The sequence below is a fragment of the Sinohyriopsis cumingii genome, chromosome 11, assembly GCF_028554795.1.
Source record: "Sinohyriopsis cumingii isolate HCF-2022 chromosome 11, ASM2855479v2, whole genome shotgun sequence".
Classification (NCBI taxonomy): domain Eukaryota; kingdom Metazoa; phylum Mollusca; class Bivalvia; order Unionida; family Unionidae; genus Sinohyriopsis; species Sinohyriopsis cumingii.
This window is the reverse complement of record NC_142971.1, coordinates 32,802,522-32,823,329: the sequence shown is the minus strand read 5'-3', so window position 1 is coordinate 32,823,329 and position 20,808 is coordinate 32,802,522. Positions and strand designations below refer to the sequence as shown.

The window sequence follows — 20,808 nt, the reverse complement described above, 5'->3', positions numbered from 1 at the left end:
CATTGCACTTGCAGTGGGTGCAAGAAAAGGAAATTTTCTTTACTAAAATTGCTTATAAACATATTACAAAATTAAAATGTATTACCTAGGTCCACTCTCATTTCTGTAGTGCAGTTCCTTCAAAAGGTTCCATGTTATGCCCCCATTTTTGGAATACTGGAGCAGGACACTTTCTTTACGAGGCCAGTTGAGATCTCCTCCATTACACCCATACAGGAAGTAAAACTCGATGGTGTTCAGCATTGATGTGTCAATGTCTCTTGTGACAGCCATTCTCAAATGATCCTATATATACAAAATGTATGTATTTATGTAAAAGAATAACCATTTAATAACTTATACATTTAAACTTTTTGATATAAAGAAATTAATATATATTTAATTAACTTTAATGCTGCAAATGTCTAACATGAGAGAAAATGAATGTGTTGAAGATTTCATATACAGGAAGTTCATATGTACAAAGTATATAGGGAAGTGATAGGCATCACAAGTTTTGATGTAAAAATTAAAGTGTGGCTATATCATTCATGGACAAAAGGGCAAAGGTTAAAAGTAATTAAATAGAAGAAATGTAAATTGCAATGGACACTTTTACATTGTTATGACTCTAGGTCTTAAAATATATAAAAAAGTGAAACCAACAAGAAAAATTCAACAAACAATTTATTTCTCTAAGTTACAAAGTGAAAATTTAAGAGGAACTTACAATATTGTGAATTAAATCCCAAATAATACTAAATTTCCCATCACAAGTCCAAAATAATAGAATTTTTTAATGAATCCCAATGGTCTTGAATGAATTGATGTAACACAATGATACAATCCAGAACGTTTTTAAATGAGTCTCCAATAATCCCAAAGTAGTATTTTAGTCCAAAGCATCAATGAGCACATTGAAATTTCAATAATTTAAATAAATAATTCCTCTCAAATTATATCTAAAAACAACTATAAGTGATTCCACAGACTGATCATAAAACAGGAAAGAATAATTGTTTACCAAATTTCTTTATATACAAATGTCACTTGATATGTGATGTAATAGACATTCAATAGAAAAACCTACTTTAACTCATAAACAAGGTCAAGTCTTGAACTCAAATTCAAGTAAACTTACTTCTTAGATTAATGTAAAAGATCAGGTAGACATTAACTCCACATCCCTCAACCACAGACAAAAATTAAACGCACAATATAGATATATATAACAACATCACCAGTTTAATATATGTACCCAATTTCATAGAGATATCTTAAACAGTTTGTAGCCATGGAAACTAAAGTGCAGATAATGAATGGATGGACAAATAGGAACAAATTTTAAAAGTACTGAAATTGAAGAACTGTAATTAGCAAATAGCAAAATGGGACCAATAGCTTATATGTGAACTAAGATTCATGGAGACTTCATGAATGGTTTAAGAAATATGCTCCTGAAATTAAAATGTGAATGAAGGATGACTAGAACACAGACAAATGGAATATTTTTAAAAAATATTGAAAATGAAGAGTCATGAATATCAAAAGGCTCATCTACACTACTAGTCTAATATATTTACCACACTTTATTGAGAGATCTTAAATAGTTCTTGCTCAAGAAATGACAGGATGGTTAATGGGTGGATGAACAAACTGTCAAAAACATTCAAAATATTGAAAATTGACCTATTCTGAATAAGAAAAGGCATTTTTGGACCATACATCTAAAAAGTGAACCATATTTCATAGAAGTTTCTTTAATAGTATTGGAGCCAGGCTCTGGAAATGAAAGTGTGAGTGACAGATGGGTGGACAAACAGAAAAATGGATGAAAGTGTTAAAAATTTGAACCTGACAAATTTTGAATAATATAAGCCACATCTAAACTGCATAACAGTCAACTTACATAAATCAACAACAGATATAAAGAGACTATTAAATACATAGAACTCAAAGATACTGTATTCAGCAATAGATATCAAGAGTCTAATATGCAACAGAACTTTGGCATACTGCATTCAGCAGTATATATAAAGAGTCTAATATGCCAAATTAACTCTGGTATACTGTATTTGGCAGTAGATATAAAGAGTCTAATATGCCAATAAAACTCTGACATACTGTATTCAGCAATATATACAAAAAGTCTAATATGCCAATAGAACTCTGGCAGACTGTATTAAGAGTCTAGTACACAGATAGAACTCTAGCATGCTGTATCTTTATGGAAAATGATACAGCCCATAGAATCAATACCTTTAACAAAACCCCATATTTTTAAAAAAAAAACATTTTCTACACAAACTACAGTAACACTGTAGTAGCAAACAGCTTTGGGTTAGACACCTTGACAGTTTGCTGTGTAAAACATGTAAATTCAATGTATAGTTACTTCATTATTTTTCATGCAAACTACATTAAATTTTCATTGACAAAAGAATACATAAAGTTATACAATATTCAAAGAAAATTTTGGTTTAAAAAAATGTTATGCTAATTAGTAGGCAAAGTTATCTTGGTTCTGAAGATTCAATAATTAATACTGGTTGTAGCACTACCTCATGGAATGTGAGAGCATTTCCACTGACTAGATGACCACATTTGTCAGTGGTGTCTCCTCCATAGATCTCACCCCAGTCATCATTTTGTGGCTTCTCCCTGTTAAAGTCATCTCGCAACATCATGGGAAGGGGCTTCTCAGGGACACAATATTCCCCACCAAATCCTTTATCACAGCTAAAGATAAAAAAAATGTTTTCTGACAGCATCAGTGTTAAGAAAAAAAAAGTGTCACATCGATCACCTGTCTGACATATGCTTAACAGTCAAGTGCATGCCACTAAGAGCAGCTGGTAAAGAAATCTCAGCAGGAAATTCATTTTAAGATTTTGATACTTTTAGCAACAGTGGCCATATTGGATAGGAAATCAGAATTGTTTACATAAATCTTAAAGTGCTTTTTGCCTGGATGCTATCAAATTTGTTGTAATCATATTGAGTTGTTTGATGGTAGCCATATTTGATGGTGATATAGATTCGCATCATTTGTATGTATTTTATTTATGCCAGAATAATTGTTTGCAAATTTGGTCAAATGTTGTTTAGCAGTTTAAGTGAAGTTATTTAACAGTTTGCAGTAATAGTGGTCATACTTGATGGTGTCTGGCATCATCTGGAAAAACTTGTAAGGCTTTCAAAATGGGATACTTTCTCTTAAAATAGGCAAAATTTTGTTGAGTAGTTTTTAAGAGAAAGATATTAGAAGGTTGCAATGATCACCATATTTAGTGACTGGTTGGCATCATTTGTAATATAAATAAATCCCTTCATACCAAATACTGTCAATTCTGATGAGCAGCTTTTGAGAAGAAGTCAATTTAAGTTTGTCTAATTTTAGTAACAGTAGCCATATTTGATGGTGGAAAAGCACTATTAGTACAAAAATAATGCCTTCAAACGAGATGCTTTTGATAAAATGTGATCAAAATCTGTCAAATTTTTTTCTTTTGAAGAAGCCATAGAAGGTTTTCAATATGTAATAACAGTGCCTTTAATTTTATGTAATGATTGCCATATTTGATGCTGATTTTGTATAATTTTTACAACATGAAACATCTTCATATCAGGATGTGGATCAATGCATTCTATTCAATTTGGTCTAATTTGTTTAAGTGACTTTTGAGAAGCCATTTCAATTTTTTAGAAATGGCAGTGATTTTTTAAAATACAAAATCAGCATACTTTTTACCACTAATAAAGGCCTTAATATTATCATTATTGACTTTAATATCCAGACATTAAACAATAATTACCTTTCCCTCTGTCTGGATTATTCACATACTAATGAAAATAATCACTTTTCCCAGCTATTTTATTTGCAAAATTAATTTTGTTATAGACACAATTGTTGCAAATAATAGTGTCTAATCAAGCATAGTGGTCAATAATCTAGATCCTTCTCTTGTATGCATTAATATGCCATTAATATGCCATTAATATGCCTTTTACATCCTGGAAAAGTGCTTGTTACAATGTCACTTGTCATCCAAATTTGGCATCCTTTCTTTTCCATGACAAAACAAAAACATAACCTATACACATATGTAGTCACAAAAATGAGTATTAGGAGTATTAACTTTAAAAGATTCTGGACATGTGGCTCACTTTATAAACTCGTGCACTGAGGTGTGGACTGTGAAATTAAATAATTTACACTATTTCCTGGAAAATGCAGAATAAAGTCTCATTTGCACCTGTGTTGAATGCACATTCTGACTGCAATATATGAATTTATAGATTTGGGTATGTAATTCCTGGTCTGGAACGGAAAGTATTTTTAAAAATTGTAATGGGGTATCTTGTGAACACCACAAAACACTAGCTTACAATTCTGAACCGAATCTTAATCAACTAGAAGTTATTTCATGACTATTTGAAAGTATAAAATGACAGTGACCAAGACTAATTAGGATGCATTCGATTATATGGCTCTGTTTCAGTGAGTGTTCTCACATAGATCAAAGTACTATCATTTCAAACAGGCATGAAACATTTAGAGCTTGTCCCAATAGTGTAGATTATATTGATAAAATACATCATAATACAATAACAGCTTTGTACAAAATGCATGTAATTAAATTATTTTGCATTATTGAAGTGCATAAAAACATTTTTTATGCCTTTGTATATAGTTTGTTTCTTTAAAATACACAAATACAACTTTTTTTTATAAAACTTGGCATATTCATTTATATATTCTCAATTAATCTTATTATTCACACAGTATACTCACACACATCGACCATTTTTACAATAACCATGCCCAGAGCAGAGCCAAGGACAGCCATCTCCTAAATATACATTATCCAGAGCCCACACATTTCCACTGGGAGAAGATCCTTGCTGGTGCCATCTAAATCGTGTTGCTGGAGAGCTGCAATTATACACAGAGTAAACAGGAGTTCCACAGAATGCAAACATCACAATATATCTATAATAAATGTAATATGACTTGACACAACTTTAACTCAGGCCCATTTTGCTGCCAGAAAATTTGCTATCTGGTAATGCAGGTAAGACAACGAACAGTTAACACAGATGATAAAGTACACTGGAGAATCAACTGCTCTAAATCTGCGAACTTTTAAAGAAAATGGATTCAAGCAGAAATATTTTATTTTACTAAGCTATAGACAAAGAAACTCTGCCACTGCCGGTCCCAAGCCCAGATGTAAAAGGAGGAGGGTTGGGCTTGAGGCTAGCAACCCGACCCTGTAAAACCCAACTTGCTACAAAAACGCCAACAGAAGAAAAACCAGAAACTGAAAGCCTGAGGGAGGAAGGGTCTTCATCTGGAAGACTTATGATGGCAGAGAACCTCCCAGCTTCTGGTAGAGGATAAGATCAAGAAGAGAAGGTGGGGTTGGATAGGACACACCCTACTTAAGCTGCCTACTAATATTACCAGACAGGTGTTGAGGTGGAACCCTCAAGGTAAGCGGAGAAGGGGCCAACCAAGAAACAACTGGCAACGTGACCTCGAGGTGGACATCACTAAGACTGGTCACACCTGGAGTCAGCTCAAGGGGATGGCACAGGACAGAAGCCTCTGGCGATCTTTTGTGGGCAGCCTATACCCTGGCAGGGGTGACGGGCAAAACTAATACACAAAGAAATATCCTGAATGATGTGCCATTTTGTGACAAGTGTACTCATTATTTCATATATGAATATTGTTTTGATTTCTATCATTCTTCGGTTCAAAACAGGGTATCCTTACACACTTAATATATGATACCAATACATACACTGAACAATTTATTTACAAAAATCTTGTGACATGTCTATACAGAAAAACATAATATCATACTGTTAGATGAAAAATTAATAATTTACGACAGAAACTGTTTCGTTCCTTCAAGGGATATGTAGAATAAAAAGGAAAGCTTTCATAGCTCAAATATATATCATTTCAAAGACTTGGTAAGTTCTAATGTATTGTAATCTCTTTCATGCAACCACAGTAAAGCTAAAAAATACAAATGAATCTCAGTCTGACTGTTTGGTTGGTTGGTTGGTTGCTAAATTAAGCTTAAGCTACTGACCTACTACGGCTTCCTCCAAATATGCTGACCAGCAGTATTTCAAATTAATGAAGTTTCACTGAACCTAATCAAGATCCACCATTAAAATGGAACAAAAAGAACACTAGCCAAATTCTGAAAATAATTGGGATAAGGATATTGTAGGCATGTTCTGCCATTAAACTAGAACCAATTCTGACCACCAATAAGGCAAGAGCAATGTTTAATGATTAAACTTGGGCAAGAACACTAGCAAGGTTTTGCCATTAATTAAAGGACAAAAACAATGAAGCAGAGAACTGTCATTAAACCAGGACAAGAATACTGTAGCCAGGTTTTGCCATTAAAGTAGGACAAGAACACTGTAGCCAGGTTTTGCCATTAAACCAGGACAAGAACACTGTAGTCAGGTTTTGCCATTAAACCAGGACAAGAACACTGTAGCCAGGTTTTGCCATTAAACCAGGACAAGAACACTGTAGCCAGGTTTTGCCATTAAACCAGGACAAGAACACTGTAGCCAGGTTTTGCCATTAAACCAGGACAAGAACAGTGTAGCCAGGTTTTGCCATTAAACCAGGACAAGAACACTGTAGCCAGGTTTTGCCATTAAACCAGGACAAGAACACTGTAGTCAGGTTTTGCCATTAAACCAGGACAAGAACACTGTACCCAGGTTTTGCCATTAAACCAGGACAAGAACAGTGTAGCCAGGTTTTGCCATTAAACCAGGACAAGAACACTGTAGCCAGGTTTTGCCATTAAACCAGGACGAGTTCTGCTATTAAACTGAGCCAGAACACTGATTCTACACAGTTTGCTAAGTTTGGATGTTGGGAAGGCTGAATCTAAATATGAAGTGTAAATATTCTAAAGTCTTTCCTCAAAAAATATTTGGTGAATAATTAGACAAAAAATCTGTGCATGAATGTTAATTTATATTATTAATTATGAAATAAAATACATCATTTAGAAAGTATCTTCAAAAGGACTGCCATTAAAAAAAGGAATAGAAAAAGCGGTAATAAATGGCATATAGTTTCCAATATTTTGAGTACAGCTGATGTCACAAACATAATTGCAACATGCCAAAATGACCCTGGCCTGATAATGTAAGTTTTACTTTTTTCTAAAATAGCAAAAGTTTAATGTTGGCATTATTTAAAACAACAATTGAACATAAGCTCTAATGAGCTTTTAATCAACATTTATATAAAACAGATGAGTCATTACAACAACCATGGTTTGCAAGAGATATATACACACAACATACATACACACAGCATAATACATACACACAACATACATACACACAGCATAATACATACACACAACATACATACACACAACACACATACACACAGCATAATACATACACACAACATACATACACACAACATACATACACACAGCATACATACACACAACATACATACACACAACATACATACACACAGCATAATACATACACACAACATACATACACACAACACACATACACACAGCATAATACATACACACAACATACATACACACAACATACATACACACAGCATACATACACACAACATACATACACACAACATACATACACACAGCATAATACATACACACAACATACATACACACAACACACATACACACAGCATAATACATACACACAACATACATACACACAACATACATACACACAGCATAATACATACACACAACATACATACACACAACATACATACACACAGCATACATACACACAACATACATACACACAGCACACATACACACAGCATAATACATACACACAACATACATACACACAGCATAATATATACACACAACATACATACACACAGCATAATACATACACACAACATACATACACACAGCATACATACACACAGCATAATACATACACACAACATACATACACACAGCATAATATATACACACAACATACATACACACAGCATAATACATACACACAACATACATACACACAGCATAATACACACAACATACATACACACAGCATAATATATACACACAACATACATACACACAGCATAATACATACACACAACATACATGCACACAGCATACATACACACAGCATACATACACACAACATACATACACACAGCATAATACATACACACAACATACATACACACAGCATAATATATACACACAACATACATACACACAGCATAATACATACACACAACATACATACACACAGCATAATACACACAACATACATACACACAGCATAATACATACACACAACATACATACACACAGCATAATACATACACACAACATACATACACACAGCATAATACATACACACAACATACATACACACAGCATAATACATACACACAACATACATACACATAGCATACATACACACAGCATACATACACACAGCATAATACATACACACAACATACATACACACAGCATAATATATACACACAACATACATACACACAGCATAATACATACACACAACATACATACACACAGCATAATACATACACACAACATACATACACACAACATATATACACACAGCATAATACATACCGGTAGATACAACTGGACAAAACACATAACATGAAACATGAGCAAGCAAAGCATTTTAAGAGATAGTGATTAAAAGTGAATTTAGTATCTGCTTAAATTAAAACCACAATTTAAGATAATGCAGAAAAAGACATTATTTGTTAAAACTGAAATTGAAATTAAATGCAGAAGCACCAAATTAGGACTGAACGACATGCTGTAATGCAACTTAAGCCTTACTTAAAAAGAAGGGAGCTAACAGTAGGGCACTTGACAGTGCATTAGTCAAGGACAGATAAACAAAAAATGCTGTCACAAACATTAGCAGTCATCATCATGGTGGGTGGGTGCATTTATTATTTAAAGATATTACATTTACAGTCTTTACAGATCTAGGACAGAATAAAAGATCTAAATGAATTAAAATGACAGTCTGGATGGAACTAAACTTACACAGCTCCAGGAGGGAGGTAGACCGAGATTCTGGTCCAGTTCCGATACTGGTCTGACATGTACATGCTGCTGAGATGGTAACCACTGCACTCAAAATTTGGTGGCTTACACTCAGACACCACAGGATGCCATGTTTTCCCCATATCAACAGAGTACTCCAGCATGACACTATACAGGGTACCATACAGAGAATCACAGCCCATGGCAATGTCAAACTGGAGGAAGGTGGAGGGTGTCACATGATAATCCCATGTCTCTGCATATCTCTGACCTGGAAGAAAGTAGTTATTGATCATCTTCTATTTTTACTCTGTATATTCTTTTAACTTCCAGCATAAAACCAATTTAATTTGTTTTAAAACATATGGCTTGTGTTTCTGTAATCTTTATCCTTTCAAGTACAATAGAAAGTATCAAACTGAGGCTGGCTGTATGATATCTTTATTTCCTTTCCATAACACACCTATTTAACATAGTTTGATAGTTCCTGCCATACTACTGCTCGATATGTTACACTATTCCATATTGTGGCCCTGACTACCACATTATAATGAGGTGTGTGACTATACAGTTAAGGCCAGTTATCTCGATTATGTTGGGGATGTAAAAAAATTGTTGACATAACCAAGTCCTGAGATATCAGTTGACAAATCTACTGCATTGCAACGATTATGCATCTGAAGCACTGAAAATTAGGAGTTTTGTTTCTAGGAAAAAATGACAATTCTAATGCACAATAAAAATAATAATTCAGTCATGCCAGTTGCAGAAAAAGAAGATTGGAAGTCATTTAAATGAGATTAAGTAGCAAGTCATACATTTCTACAACACTTAAGTTACATAATAATGTCAGCAGTTGAAATTTGTTTTTATTTCCCCATGTGGAACAAACTATATTGTCATGGTGTTAATATGTGATAATGTCCATTATGAATGCAGCTCCTGTAAAGGTCAGAAACACATTCAATTTCCTTATTCAAAACTACAGTATTGTTTACAACATAATTTTCTCCACTCTGTGCAAGTGATAAACTTGGCAACTGTAAAAAGTAATTATACATAACATTTATTTGTTAAAAGTAAAATATAACTTCATTAGATGAGTTTTGTATCATAAAAGTAAAATATAACTTCATTAGATGAGTTTTGTATCATAAAAGTAAAATATAACTTCATTAGATGAGTTTTGTATCATAAAAGTAAAATATAACTTCATTAGATGAGTTTTGTACCATAAAAGTAAAATATAACTTCATTAGATGAGTTTTGTATCATAAAAGCAAAGATAATCTCATACAAAATACAACAAGAGCAAAATGAAACTCAAGACATCAAATAAAATTGTGCAATTTATGGTGCTAAGCTTTCTGATGATGTGTTTCCAATGACAAGTCATAAGTGAGGTTGCTTTGTATTGGGGCACATTAAACAGTGATCCCTCACTATAACACTGTTCAAGGGAGCCATAAAACTGTACTTTGTAAAGGGTGAGGTTATCTTATACTGGGGTACAATATACAGTGATCCCTCACTATTATGATCTTTCAGTTAGCCATAAAATTGTACCATGTAATAAGTAAGGTTGCTTTACATTGGGGTACAATATAAAGTGATCCCTCACTATAGTTTAACCATAAAAATACACTGTAATAGCTGAGGTTGAAATATAATGGGGCACATTATACAGTGACCCCTCACTAAAACACTGTTCAAAAGGAGATATACAAGTTGTGTATCATGTTATAGGTGAGGTTGCCTTATACTGGGAAAGATTATACAGAGATTCCTTACTAAAACACTGTTCAAAGGAGACATACATGTGTATCATGTAATAGGCAAGGCTGCCTTATACAGGGGTACATTATCCAGTGATCCCTCACTAAAACAATGTTTGGGTCAGCCATAAAAATGTACTGTGTAATAGGTGAAGTTGCCTTATACTGGGGTACATTATACAGTGATCCCTCACTAAAACACTGTTCAAGGGAGACAGACAAGATTATCATCCCTCACTAAAACACCGTTCAAGGGAGACATACAAGATTATCATGTAACGGGTAAGGCTGCCTTATACTGGGGTACATTATACAGTGATCCCTCACTAAAACACTGTTCAAGGGAGACATACAAGATTATCATGTAACAGGCAAGGCTGCCTTATACTAGGGTACATTATATATGGTATTACTAAAAAGAATTGGGATCCATGACCACACCTGCTTTAGATAATGAATCATGTTATACTGCAGTACCTTATGGTGAGGGAGTACTGTATGACTGAGGAAAACTATAAAACATTTGACATGATAGAGTCATGTGATCATGTAAGCATGTAACTTTAGTACCTCCATTACGACTGAATTCCAGAGCATTGCCCTTTGAGTTACATGTTATTCTTGGCACAGCACTCTCTGTCTGGAACCATGTAAACATGTCCGGCATGAAACCACTAAAATCATCCTGGAATCCATCTAGATTGGTGTCATTCACCCCAATTATTACACTATCCAGGCCCCACTCAGCCCTTGGCATGCCTGAAAGAAAGAAAAACAATCCAGTTTTTTCAATTTATTCTGACCTCATTTTGTATCATTATCATTTTCCTATGACAAAACAAAGCTGGAATAATTTACCAGAGGTAAGTCTAAATAAAATGTATTCATGCAACCAGAGATTTAGTTTTTCAATGATGCTGCATACTTGCTAAAGTACATTTCACAAAGATCATGTAGGCATTCAGTAATGTTTCAGTAATGGGTGTATTTGTTAAAAATTTGGTTACAAATACCTTTAGCTGGCAATTACTCCATTTCTTTTAATCCTCATATATCCATATCCCTTGGAAGATCATTATATACATGTTCTGAGATAAATATGCAACAAAATCAATGTCAAAAGTATGTGGACAGTTTTGGATGATGTCAACCTAAAGTTGTGATCCAGTGCAGTGAATTGAATGTCACCTGCTGTGATGTCATAATGCATTATTGGAAAAAAACTCATATACTTCCCTGTTCTTGTTATGACAGACTCATCAGCCTCTTTTCTTGACCCAGTTTAGTACCCGTCCACCATTGTGAAAGTCCATTGCAATCAATAATTTTATATGGAATCTTTTGGATAACATTTAAGGGGGAAAGCATTCAACAGTCAGGACTGAATAGACTTTAGTTAAACTATATTAGCTTTACATTTTTGAACAATTAATATTTAAATTAATTCAAGTGCACATTTATTAACTGTGTGGCTTTGGTTTCTTAATTCACTGACATACAGAATTTCACTCCAAAATATATGACAAATTGCATAAACAAAATAATCATTGACAAAGGATTTTCTTAAAAATTTATTTTTGTCTCACTTGAAATATTTACCACTTTAAAAGATAATGAGAATCTCATGCAAATCAGATGAAAAATAAAGCATTCAACACTAAATTTTTATACAGTCCTACCCATTTATGTCGACATCCTCGGGCCCGAGGAAATATTGTCAACATAGGTGGATGTTGAGATACATGTTGGGGGGGGGGTCTGAAAAAAGATACAAGTTAAATTTGTCAGTAAGGGGTGATCTATCATCAGTGAGTAGCATTTACACTTTGAGAAAACAAATGGAAATTTTGAATACATGAATACAAAACCAGTGTGAAATACACTTGTATAATGACAAATTACATTTTGGTTACCTTTGTGTAATAAAATCCACAATAAAATATTGCATCGGTCACATCCTGATATGAAAAACATTCACTACGATATTCAATGTCAGCATTAGCACATGGTTGCATAGTTGTTATTTACATGCTTCAAGTACATGTACTTAAATTGGCATTGATTTTGGTCAGTATGTTCCCATCTTACTGAGGCTACCAAGGGGATGGGGCTATTCACAGGGACATGAAAACCTGTCAACAAGTTGGTTTAAACAGTACATGTTTTTAGTTACAGAAGTAATCATGAAAAGTACATAAAAGCGAACAATAGATATGTGGCTGATATGATGAATGAAGGTATAATATTGTATACATTGACACATGCTAATGAGATATTAAAAGAAAATGATTCTTACAATACAATATTGTAACAATGTCAGCTCAAGTGGTATACATTTAAAATACGTCCTGGAGATAAGTTATGAATTCTCTCAAAATACAAATACATGTAGCAGTAAAAGATTTTAATGACAAATACATATACATGTAATTGAGATTATTATCTATAGCATAATCAATGCATAAAATTACAATAAAATTTAATTTATTTTATCAAGGACCAAATAAAAGCATGTTTTTTTTTATCTGACCACGACATTAAAGCCTGGCGGCAAGATCAATAATTGTTGAATAAAGGACAGGTCGGATCTTGGCCGCTTGCCGACATAAATGATTAGGTGGGAAAATTAAAACCTGGTGGCAATATCAACTAATTGTTGAACAAAGTATGGGTCGGAACTGGCAGCTTGTCTACATGAATGATTAGAAAACAAAGGATTTGTTCAAGCTGGGACCAAGGACTTCTATCAAGATGTACGTTTATTATCCATCCATCCATCCATGCATCCATCCATCCATACATACATACATACATACATACACACACAATACAATTATCAAGGTGTTGAATCACTAAGGCCACTGATATCCTCTGAGTCTGTCAAGTTTGGCATACCAAGTGTCATTAAGAAAAGAACAATTGTTGTCAGGGACACAAAAATTGACTTACAGCCTTTCATGATTTCAAATAAATAAACCAATGAATGACAGCTGGTGCAGATGGGTGTATGTCCAATGAATGTCTACTTGAAATATGCAAATTATTTGACTTCAGAAAGCTTACATATCAATGGTTGTGACTCATATGACATTACGTTAAAATTACTAACATATTCCTTGAAGAATAATATAACTAGTGTGAGACTATTTCTGGACGTTGCCCCAATAGATAGGGACTTGTAGAAGACTAGTGTGGAATTATTTCTGTACATGGTTCTGAGAGATATGACTTTGTGGGATTATTCCTGAACATAACACTTATTAACTGGACATTTTAGAGGACTAGTGAGGGATTATTTCTCTGGATATGGCCCTGACAAATAGTACCATTTAGAGGACTAGACAGCAAGAAGGACAAAGTCAATAGCAAGTACAAAGAAAAGGTAGATTTAATAATAAGGATGAAATCTAAAGAGAATTAATAATGACTTATATTTTACTTAAAAACAATAAAACAAAATAAAATATATTTTAATAGGACAGACAAGCACATAAAAATGGACCAAATGTAGGATAGACCTATTTTTCAAGACTTCCATGATTGCTAGTGCATTTTTTTGGGTATGGGGTTGGGGTATGGGCTTATCTTAAAATATGGTTCAATATTCCAAGAAATATGGTATGAAACCAACCTCCATATCCTAGTGGTTGCCACCAGCGAAATATGGTATTCATGGTCTTGGCCTTAGGTGGTAACTCTGTGAACACTACTTCAGTGGTTCCATTGTATAGGTGTGGCTCCACCATTTTAAGAACTTCCCATGTGACCTCATTATCTGTGGAGAAATCTACAATAATTCCTTCATTTCTTGACTCTGGATGACTGCAACCCCTTTGGTTGATTTTACTACCAATCTTGACTACAAACTGCAGCATTCTAAACAAGGAGAAAAGAAATACACTTAATCCTTGTATAGTATGTTTAGTAATATCATACCTACATGGTATCAGAACATTCACTTGAACTAGGAGGACAATTGGATTTCACAAGATCTGAATGGTTGAGCACATGATCTTATGTCCTTCTGCTATCAAACAAGATGTGATGCAAGCATCCAGATCAAATAACTGTATTGATGATGTGATGCAAGCACTCAGATAAAGTAACTACACTGATGTAATGCAAGCACCCAGATTAAGTAACTACACTGATGATGTGATGCAAGCACCCAGATCAAATAAAATAAATGTACTGATGATATGATGCAAACACCCAGATCAAGTAACTTTACTGATGTGATGCAAGCACCCTGATCAAGTAACTGTACTGATGATGTGATGCAAGCACCCAGATCAAGTAACTAAACTGATGATGTGATGCAAGCACCCAGATCAAGTAACTACTGATGCTATGATGCAAGCACACAGATCAACTAACTGTACTGATGATGTGATGCAAGCACCCAGATCAAGTAACTGTATTGATTATGTGATGCAAGCACCCAGATCAAGTAACTACTGTTGATATGATGCAAGCACACAGATCAAGTAACTACTGTTGCTATGATGCAAGCACACAGATCAACTAACTGTACTGATGATGTGATGCAAGCACCCAGATCAAGTAACTGTACTGATGATGTGATGCAAGCACCCAGATCAAGTAACTACACTGATGATGTGATGCAAGCACCCAGATCAAGTAACTACTGTTGCTATGATGCAAGCACACAGATTAACTAACTGTACTGATGATGTGATGCAAGCACCCAGATCAAGAAACTGTACTGATTATGTGATGCAAGCACCCAGATCAAGTAACTGTATTGATGATGTGATGAAAATACCTTGATCAAGTAAATGTATTGATGATGTGATGAAAATACCCTGATCATTTAATTGTATTGATGATGTGAAGAAAATACCCTGATCAAATAACTGTACTGATGATGTGATGTAAGCACCCAGATCAAATAACCGTACTGATGATGTGTTTTTGTCTACTCTAAACAATTATTACATAACAAAAATATAAGTTTTTATTTTGCTGTTGTTCTTTAACTTTAATCAATCCATCTACTCACAGTGTACATTATGCATAAATACAGCATCATTTTTATGTGGCTATTCCTAGGTGATGTTAGACAGCAAAGAATCTTAATCTGTATGAGATCCACTACAGATACAAGGTTTCAGTTCAGCCTTGGAAAAATTATCCTTCATCCTGAGCTGTTAAGGGAGCACTCTACAGATATTATGTATTTCTGAAGTTTGACAGGTGTAAGGTGAAGTTGTTTGCATTTGTAACATGCACAATAGAGAATATTGTCAAATCTCTGTGCTGCTTTCATGTTCAGTGTCTGAAATGTCTTTAGATATTATTGCGCTTGTAGAAACTGTATGTATCTAAGCACACAGCTAACCAAAATGGCTTGTTCCACATGCTCTAAAAGTTAGCCTGACTTTGTCTAAAGTACACTATCTTTAGTAGTTATTAAAATAAGGAAAACAAACTTTGCCAGACTAGATACTATCAGGCTCTAAATGTGCAATTAATGAATTAAAAAATATATAAAAGATAAAAACTTTTTGTTTCTTTTTACAATTTATCTCTGAAGTCCAGAAAGTGAAAATGAGCAAGTGGAGCAGGCAATTTTTGTATGGGTGCAGTTCTGAAGTACAGCCAAGCTGTATACCATAAAACCAAAATCACAGCAATCAATCATACAACAAAATAAAGGAAATTTAAAGTTCTTTTAACAATATCCAAGATATACAAGGTCTTTTTAAAAAATTAAGGAAAAAATCTGTGAGGAAAATCTGGGAAATTCTCTTTTCTTAAAAATCTAACCCTTAGCAAAATATGAAACTGTAGAGTGCCACCTTAATGACTTGTAACTAATAAATAGATTTATCGGCATAGCCTATGAAATAATGACTGAAATTCTTTTAAAAAATATAATACATTCTTACTCCTCACAAGTTTCATGGGATTTGTCAATCATTGTTATTGTTGCCTGATGGCTTTAAGGGAAATTATGACTATGCAGACAAATAAAACTTGTAAAACAAGGAAGCAGATGACCCACAATATGCATACTTACCATCTAATGGATTAATTAATGAGTTCCAGTCTTTGATTCATACAGTCCTGGGAACAATTCTTTTTCAAAAACATTCCAAACATTTCCACAAGAAACATTTTTTTTTGCTACTGGAAATTTAACTTTTAATACAAATCATAAAGTATAACTACTAATTATGTAGTACTGAGGAAAATGAGTGCAACATTGATATGTTTCTTTGTTATCTTACATGCAGGACAGTCACATAGTTTGGTCAAGGTCTGAAATGTCTGTTACTGTGTAGAAAACAAAAAAACAGACAGAAGGATGGATGGGTATACAATAATTTATTACATATACATTCTGTATTTTACCAAGTATTTGGTTATATTCCAAATTTCCTGAATCTTAGTTTGCTATAAGGGTTTCAAATCCACTTTTAATATAATATATATTTATATATTAAATTATAAAGAAGAGTATGTGGTATACAATGAAATTTTTCAGCCAAAAAAACAAAAGTAAATACAGGTTAAAGGTCACATTATGGAAGGTTCTATTGTTTTTTTTTTTAAATTTCCCATACCTGAAAATTCCATTGTCATGTTCTTGCAAAATTCAATCGCTGGGTTCGTCAATTAGCATATTTGAAAGTGAGACCCACACATAAGCTGGTGTAGTTATTATTTGCCCTGATGTGTACACAGAAGTGACATATCACTAGAACAAAGACCTTGCTAAGTTAGACATTATAACTTAGTGACTTTGCATGAACAGTGATCAGACGGTAATTTAAGAAATTGAAATACAATACCTACAGTTAATACAATCATCAACAGATAAAGAGAAAAATAAAATTTTAATACTGACAGTAGCTGAGAATAATTATGAAAATTATGTGCAGTTCAATGCAGTAGAATTATCTTGGCTTTTTTCAGGGCTAGAATTTTTTAAAATGTAACCCACAAAGAAAAGAGATACATCAATTATCAATGTTAAATCAAAATTGTTCACCAAAAGTCTTTGAAAATATACTATTATTTTAATATGGTAATTCTACTGTAGTTGGTTTAAAAAATACTTTTAACACATTTCTGATGACAATATCATGCAGAGGAATGAGAGCCAGTTGCCTTTTTCAAGGACACACTGAGGCAGCTGATCCATGCAAATCCCACCTCCACCAATGTCACAGCTTTCATCCCTAATGTCCTATCATAATTTTTCATGATTTTTTTCTACTTCACATTTGCTGTAATTAATTATCCTTAATTAGCAAATAAAACAAAATTTAAAATGGAGATAAATTTTGAATTTAAATTTCTGTACCCTATGACTTTCTTTTAATAAATATTCTTTACCCTCTTTCCTTTTATCTCATTTTATAAATGATCAAATTTTATGTCTAAATCCTTTATCCACATACTGAAGGATCTGTAATAATTTAAAGTTTGTATATCTTCTGGACAAAACAGTCTTGGAATAGCTTTTTATGATACTTCCAGATTTGGACACACTATAATTTATAGATTCATATATCTTTACCATATTTTCTTTACAAATAAAAGACAGAAAACAATTACCTTTTGCTCTGTTTTTGACCATACATTATAACTCTATGCTGCACAAACTATGTCTATTATTTGAAATGACCATTCAGTTAATATATATCGACAGTAATCTAAGGTAAGTTTGTCAGTCAATATACACTGACAGTAATCTAAGGTAAGTTTGCCAGTCAATATACATTGACAGTAATCTAAGGTATGTTTGTCAGTCAATATACATTGACAGTAATCTAAGGTAAGTTTGTTCTGGAATAGCATCATACATAACAGCAAACCAAACCTAAATCAAGGGAGGTAATGCAGTCTTATTTTAGACTTAGTAACTCTTTGTAGATTTTTAGTAGTGAATATAGGGAATTTTGTGGGAGTAGATTTTATGGAAGATACTGTTTTCTATTTTTTTAAAATTTACACATTCTGTTATTGTACTAATTATTGAAGATTTTCTCCTTGTTGACCATTAAATAACCCCAAAAACTGCTGTCTTACCTTATATGGGTTGTGTTTAAAGGAACAGTTACAGCTTCTCTTGTTCCCTCCCCATCAAAGTACAGTCCATTCCCAGAGTCCACTGTGCCACAACCCACACCTAAGTCCCCACCCAGAATTCGCTGCCAAAAGTCTGAGGGCCTGTGATGCTGCTCAAACCTGTCTACCATACCATATGGAGTGGGATCATCCGACTGGCAGGAGGGGCCTAAGAAACAGACAGAATGTTATCAACATTGGTATTGACGCCAATTTTTTCAAACACACCATATATACTCACTTATGGGTCCAGCTGCAAACCTGCAAAATGGGTCCTCTGTGCATTTTTGTTAGGAGTAAACAGTAGAACAAACAACATGGACACTGATCTGCAGGCACATTATGCTATGGTAGATTAGAATCTATGTTGTTTGCAGTTGGATTTGACATATAAGTACTTATATATGTTACTGACAATATATATCAGTTTACAATTCAGCACATGACTGAAGATGCCTGTGCATCTTTCACCTTGGTGTAAGCCCTTCCTTTTATTTAGTGATAGGAATTGAACACATTTACCATGAAATTGCAATCTTATGATGGTTCCAAAAATATCACTCTACAATACTATCTGCTTGAAGGTCAATATCTTTAAGTCTTCTTTCCTCTGAATTTGATCTTGGCCTCTTTCACTCTTCTTGAATATTCAAACCTTCAACTTGCAAAACCACAAAACGCATTCTATGCCAGTAATGAAAGAGGATGGATGAATGAATGATTGATAACACTGCAGACACTATCTGTTGTCTATAGCAATATATTAAGCAGTTTATACTAAACCGAGGTGACTGCTTCATCCCTACACACTGGGTTCTTTGATTCCTTACTAATGGCTGTTTTCTGTGTGCACAAGGTACAACAATAAAATTGTAATGACTTCCATTCTAATTATAATAATAGTATGTAGAACCATTATCCCAGATGGGCTGTAAATTGGTTCTTACAAAATTAATGGCATTATGATCATTTGTATGCAATAATGTGCTACAAATCAGAAAATACCAGTAAACATAGAATTCGAGTAAATTTAGCAAATTAAAAATTTAGCTAAAATACTGTTTATATTACCAGTTCTCCATCAAATACATTACTCTATCACATTACCATTAGAAAATTACTTTCTGTTACGTCTGAATTATGAAAAGATGAAAAATGTCTTTTTGTCCATGGAGCAAAGAAGAGCAAAGGGAAATAACCCTTACAGATTAATTCCCCTTGTTTTGGCTTTGTGGCTGCCTGTATCCCAGATATACGTTTGCTTGCAGCTGTGACCAGTGCCTTCAAAATAACCTACTGCAATTTATGATCATTTAGACCATTCACTATTTATTTTCAGTGGTATAGTAACAGAAGTCAATTTTTGCCTGTGAATTTGTTCATATTTACACATGTACATTTTTTACCAGCCATTATTGCCCATGTGATATGAATAGGTAACACTCAAGATTTTACTGGTGTAAGTGTATTGTGCTATTAAAGTTTGGTTTATTATGAACTCCTCAAAGTCAGCTCAGTAACATAAATTCATCTGTATCGACTAGTCTGTATATTTGTTCATTGCACCTGTTTGTTATTTTCTTCTCTCTTTCACTGCAGAGATGTCAATCAAGTATAAGAAGTGCATGTGTTATCAAGCAATGGAGGACAACCATGAGACATACCTTGCCTGCATGCAATGTTTTTCCTCATACCCATGTAGCATTTGTGCAATATGGGCAGAAGACATTCGGTCCAATGTCTTGAAAAGGCAACTGAAGTGCTGCACAAAAGCACACACTCTAATTCTTCCAAACTTGAAGTATTATGCAAGACAAGGATATTACTGTCATCAACGTGCCTACCCC

General features: G+C 33.8%; 1 protein-coding gene across 1 annotated transcript in view; it reads right to left on the bottom strand.

Annotated features, from left to right (window-relative positions):
• Positions 1-20,808, bottom strand: part of LOC149787874 (reelin-like) — a 198,977-nt gene that overhangs the window by 84,211 nt on the left and 93,958 nt on the right. The window contains exons 28-34 of the mRNA XM_089974111.1: positions 18,923-19,130; positions 14,493-14,737; positions 11,432-11,620; positions 9,087-9,357; positions 4,775-4,915; positions 2,541-2,718; positions 86-285 (exon numbers count right to left, since the gene is read on the bottom strand). Coding sequence (XP_089830237.1) covers positions 86-285; positions 2,541-2,718; positions 4,775-4,915; positions 9,087-9,357; positions 11,432-11,620; positions 14,493-14,737; positions 18,923-19,130 — 1,432 coding nt within the window. The remainder of the gene's footprint in view (positions 1-85; positions 286-2,540; positions 2,719-4,774; positions 4,916-9,086; positions 9,358-11,431; positions 11,621-14,492; positions 14,738-18,922; positions 19,131-20,808) is intronic.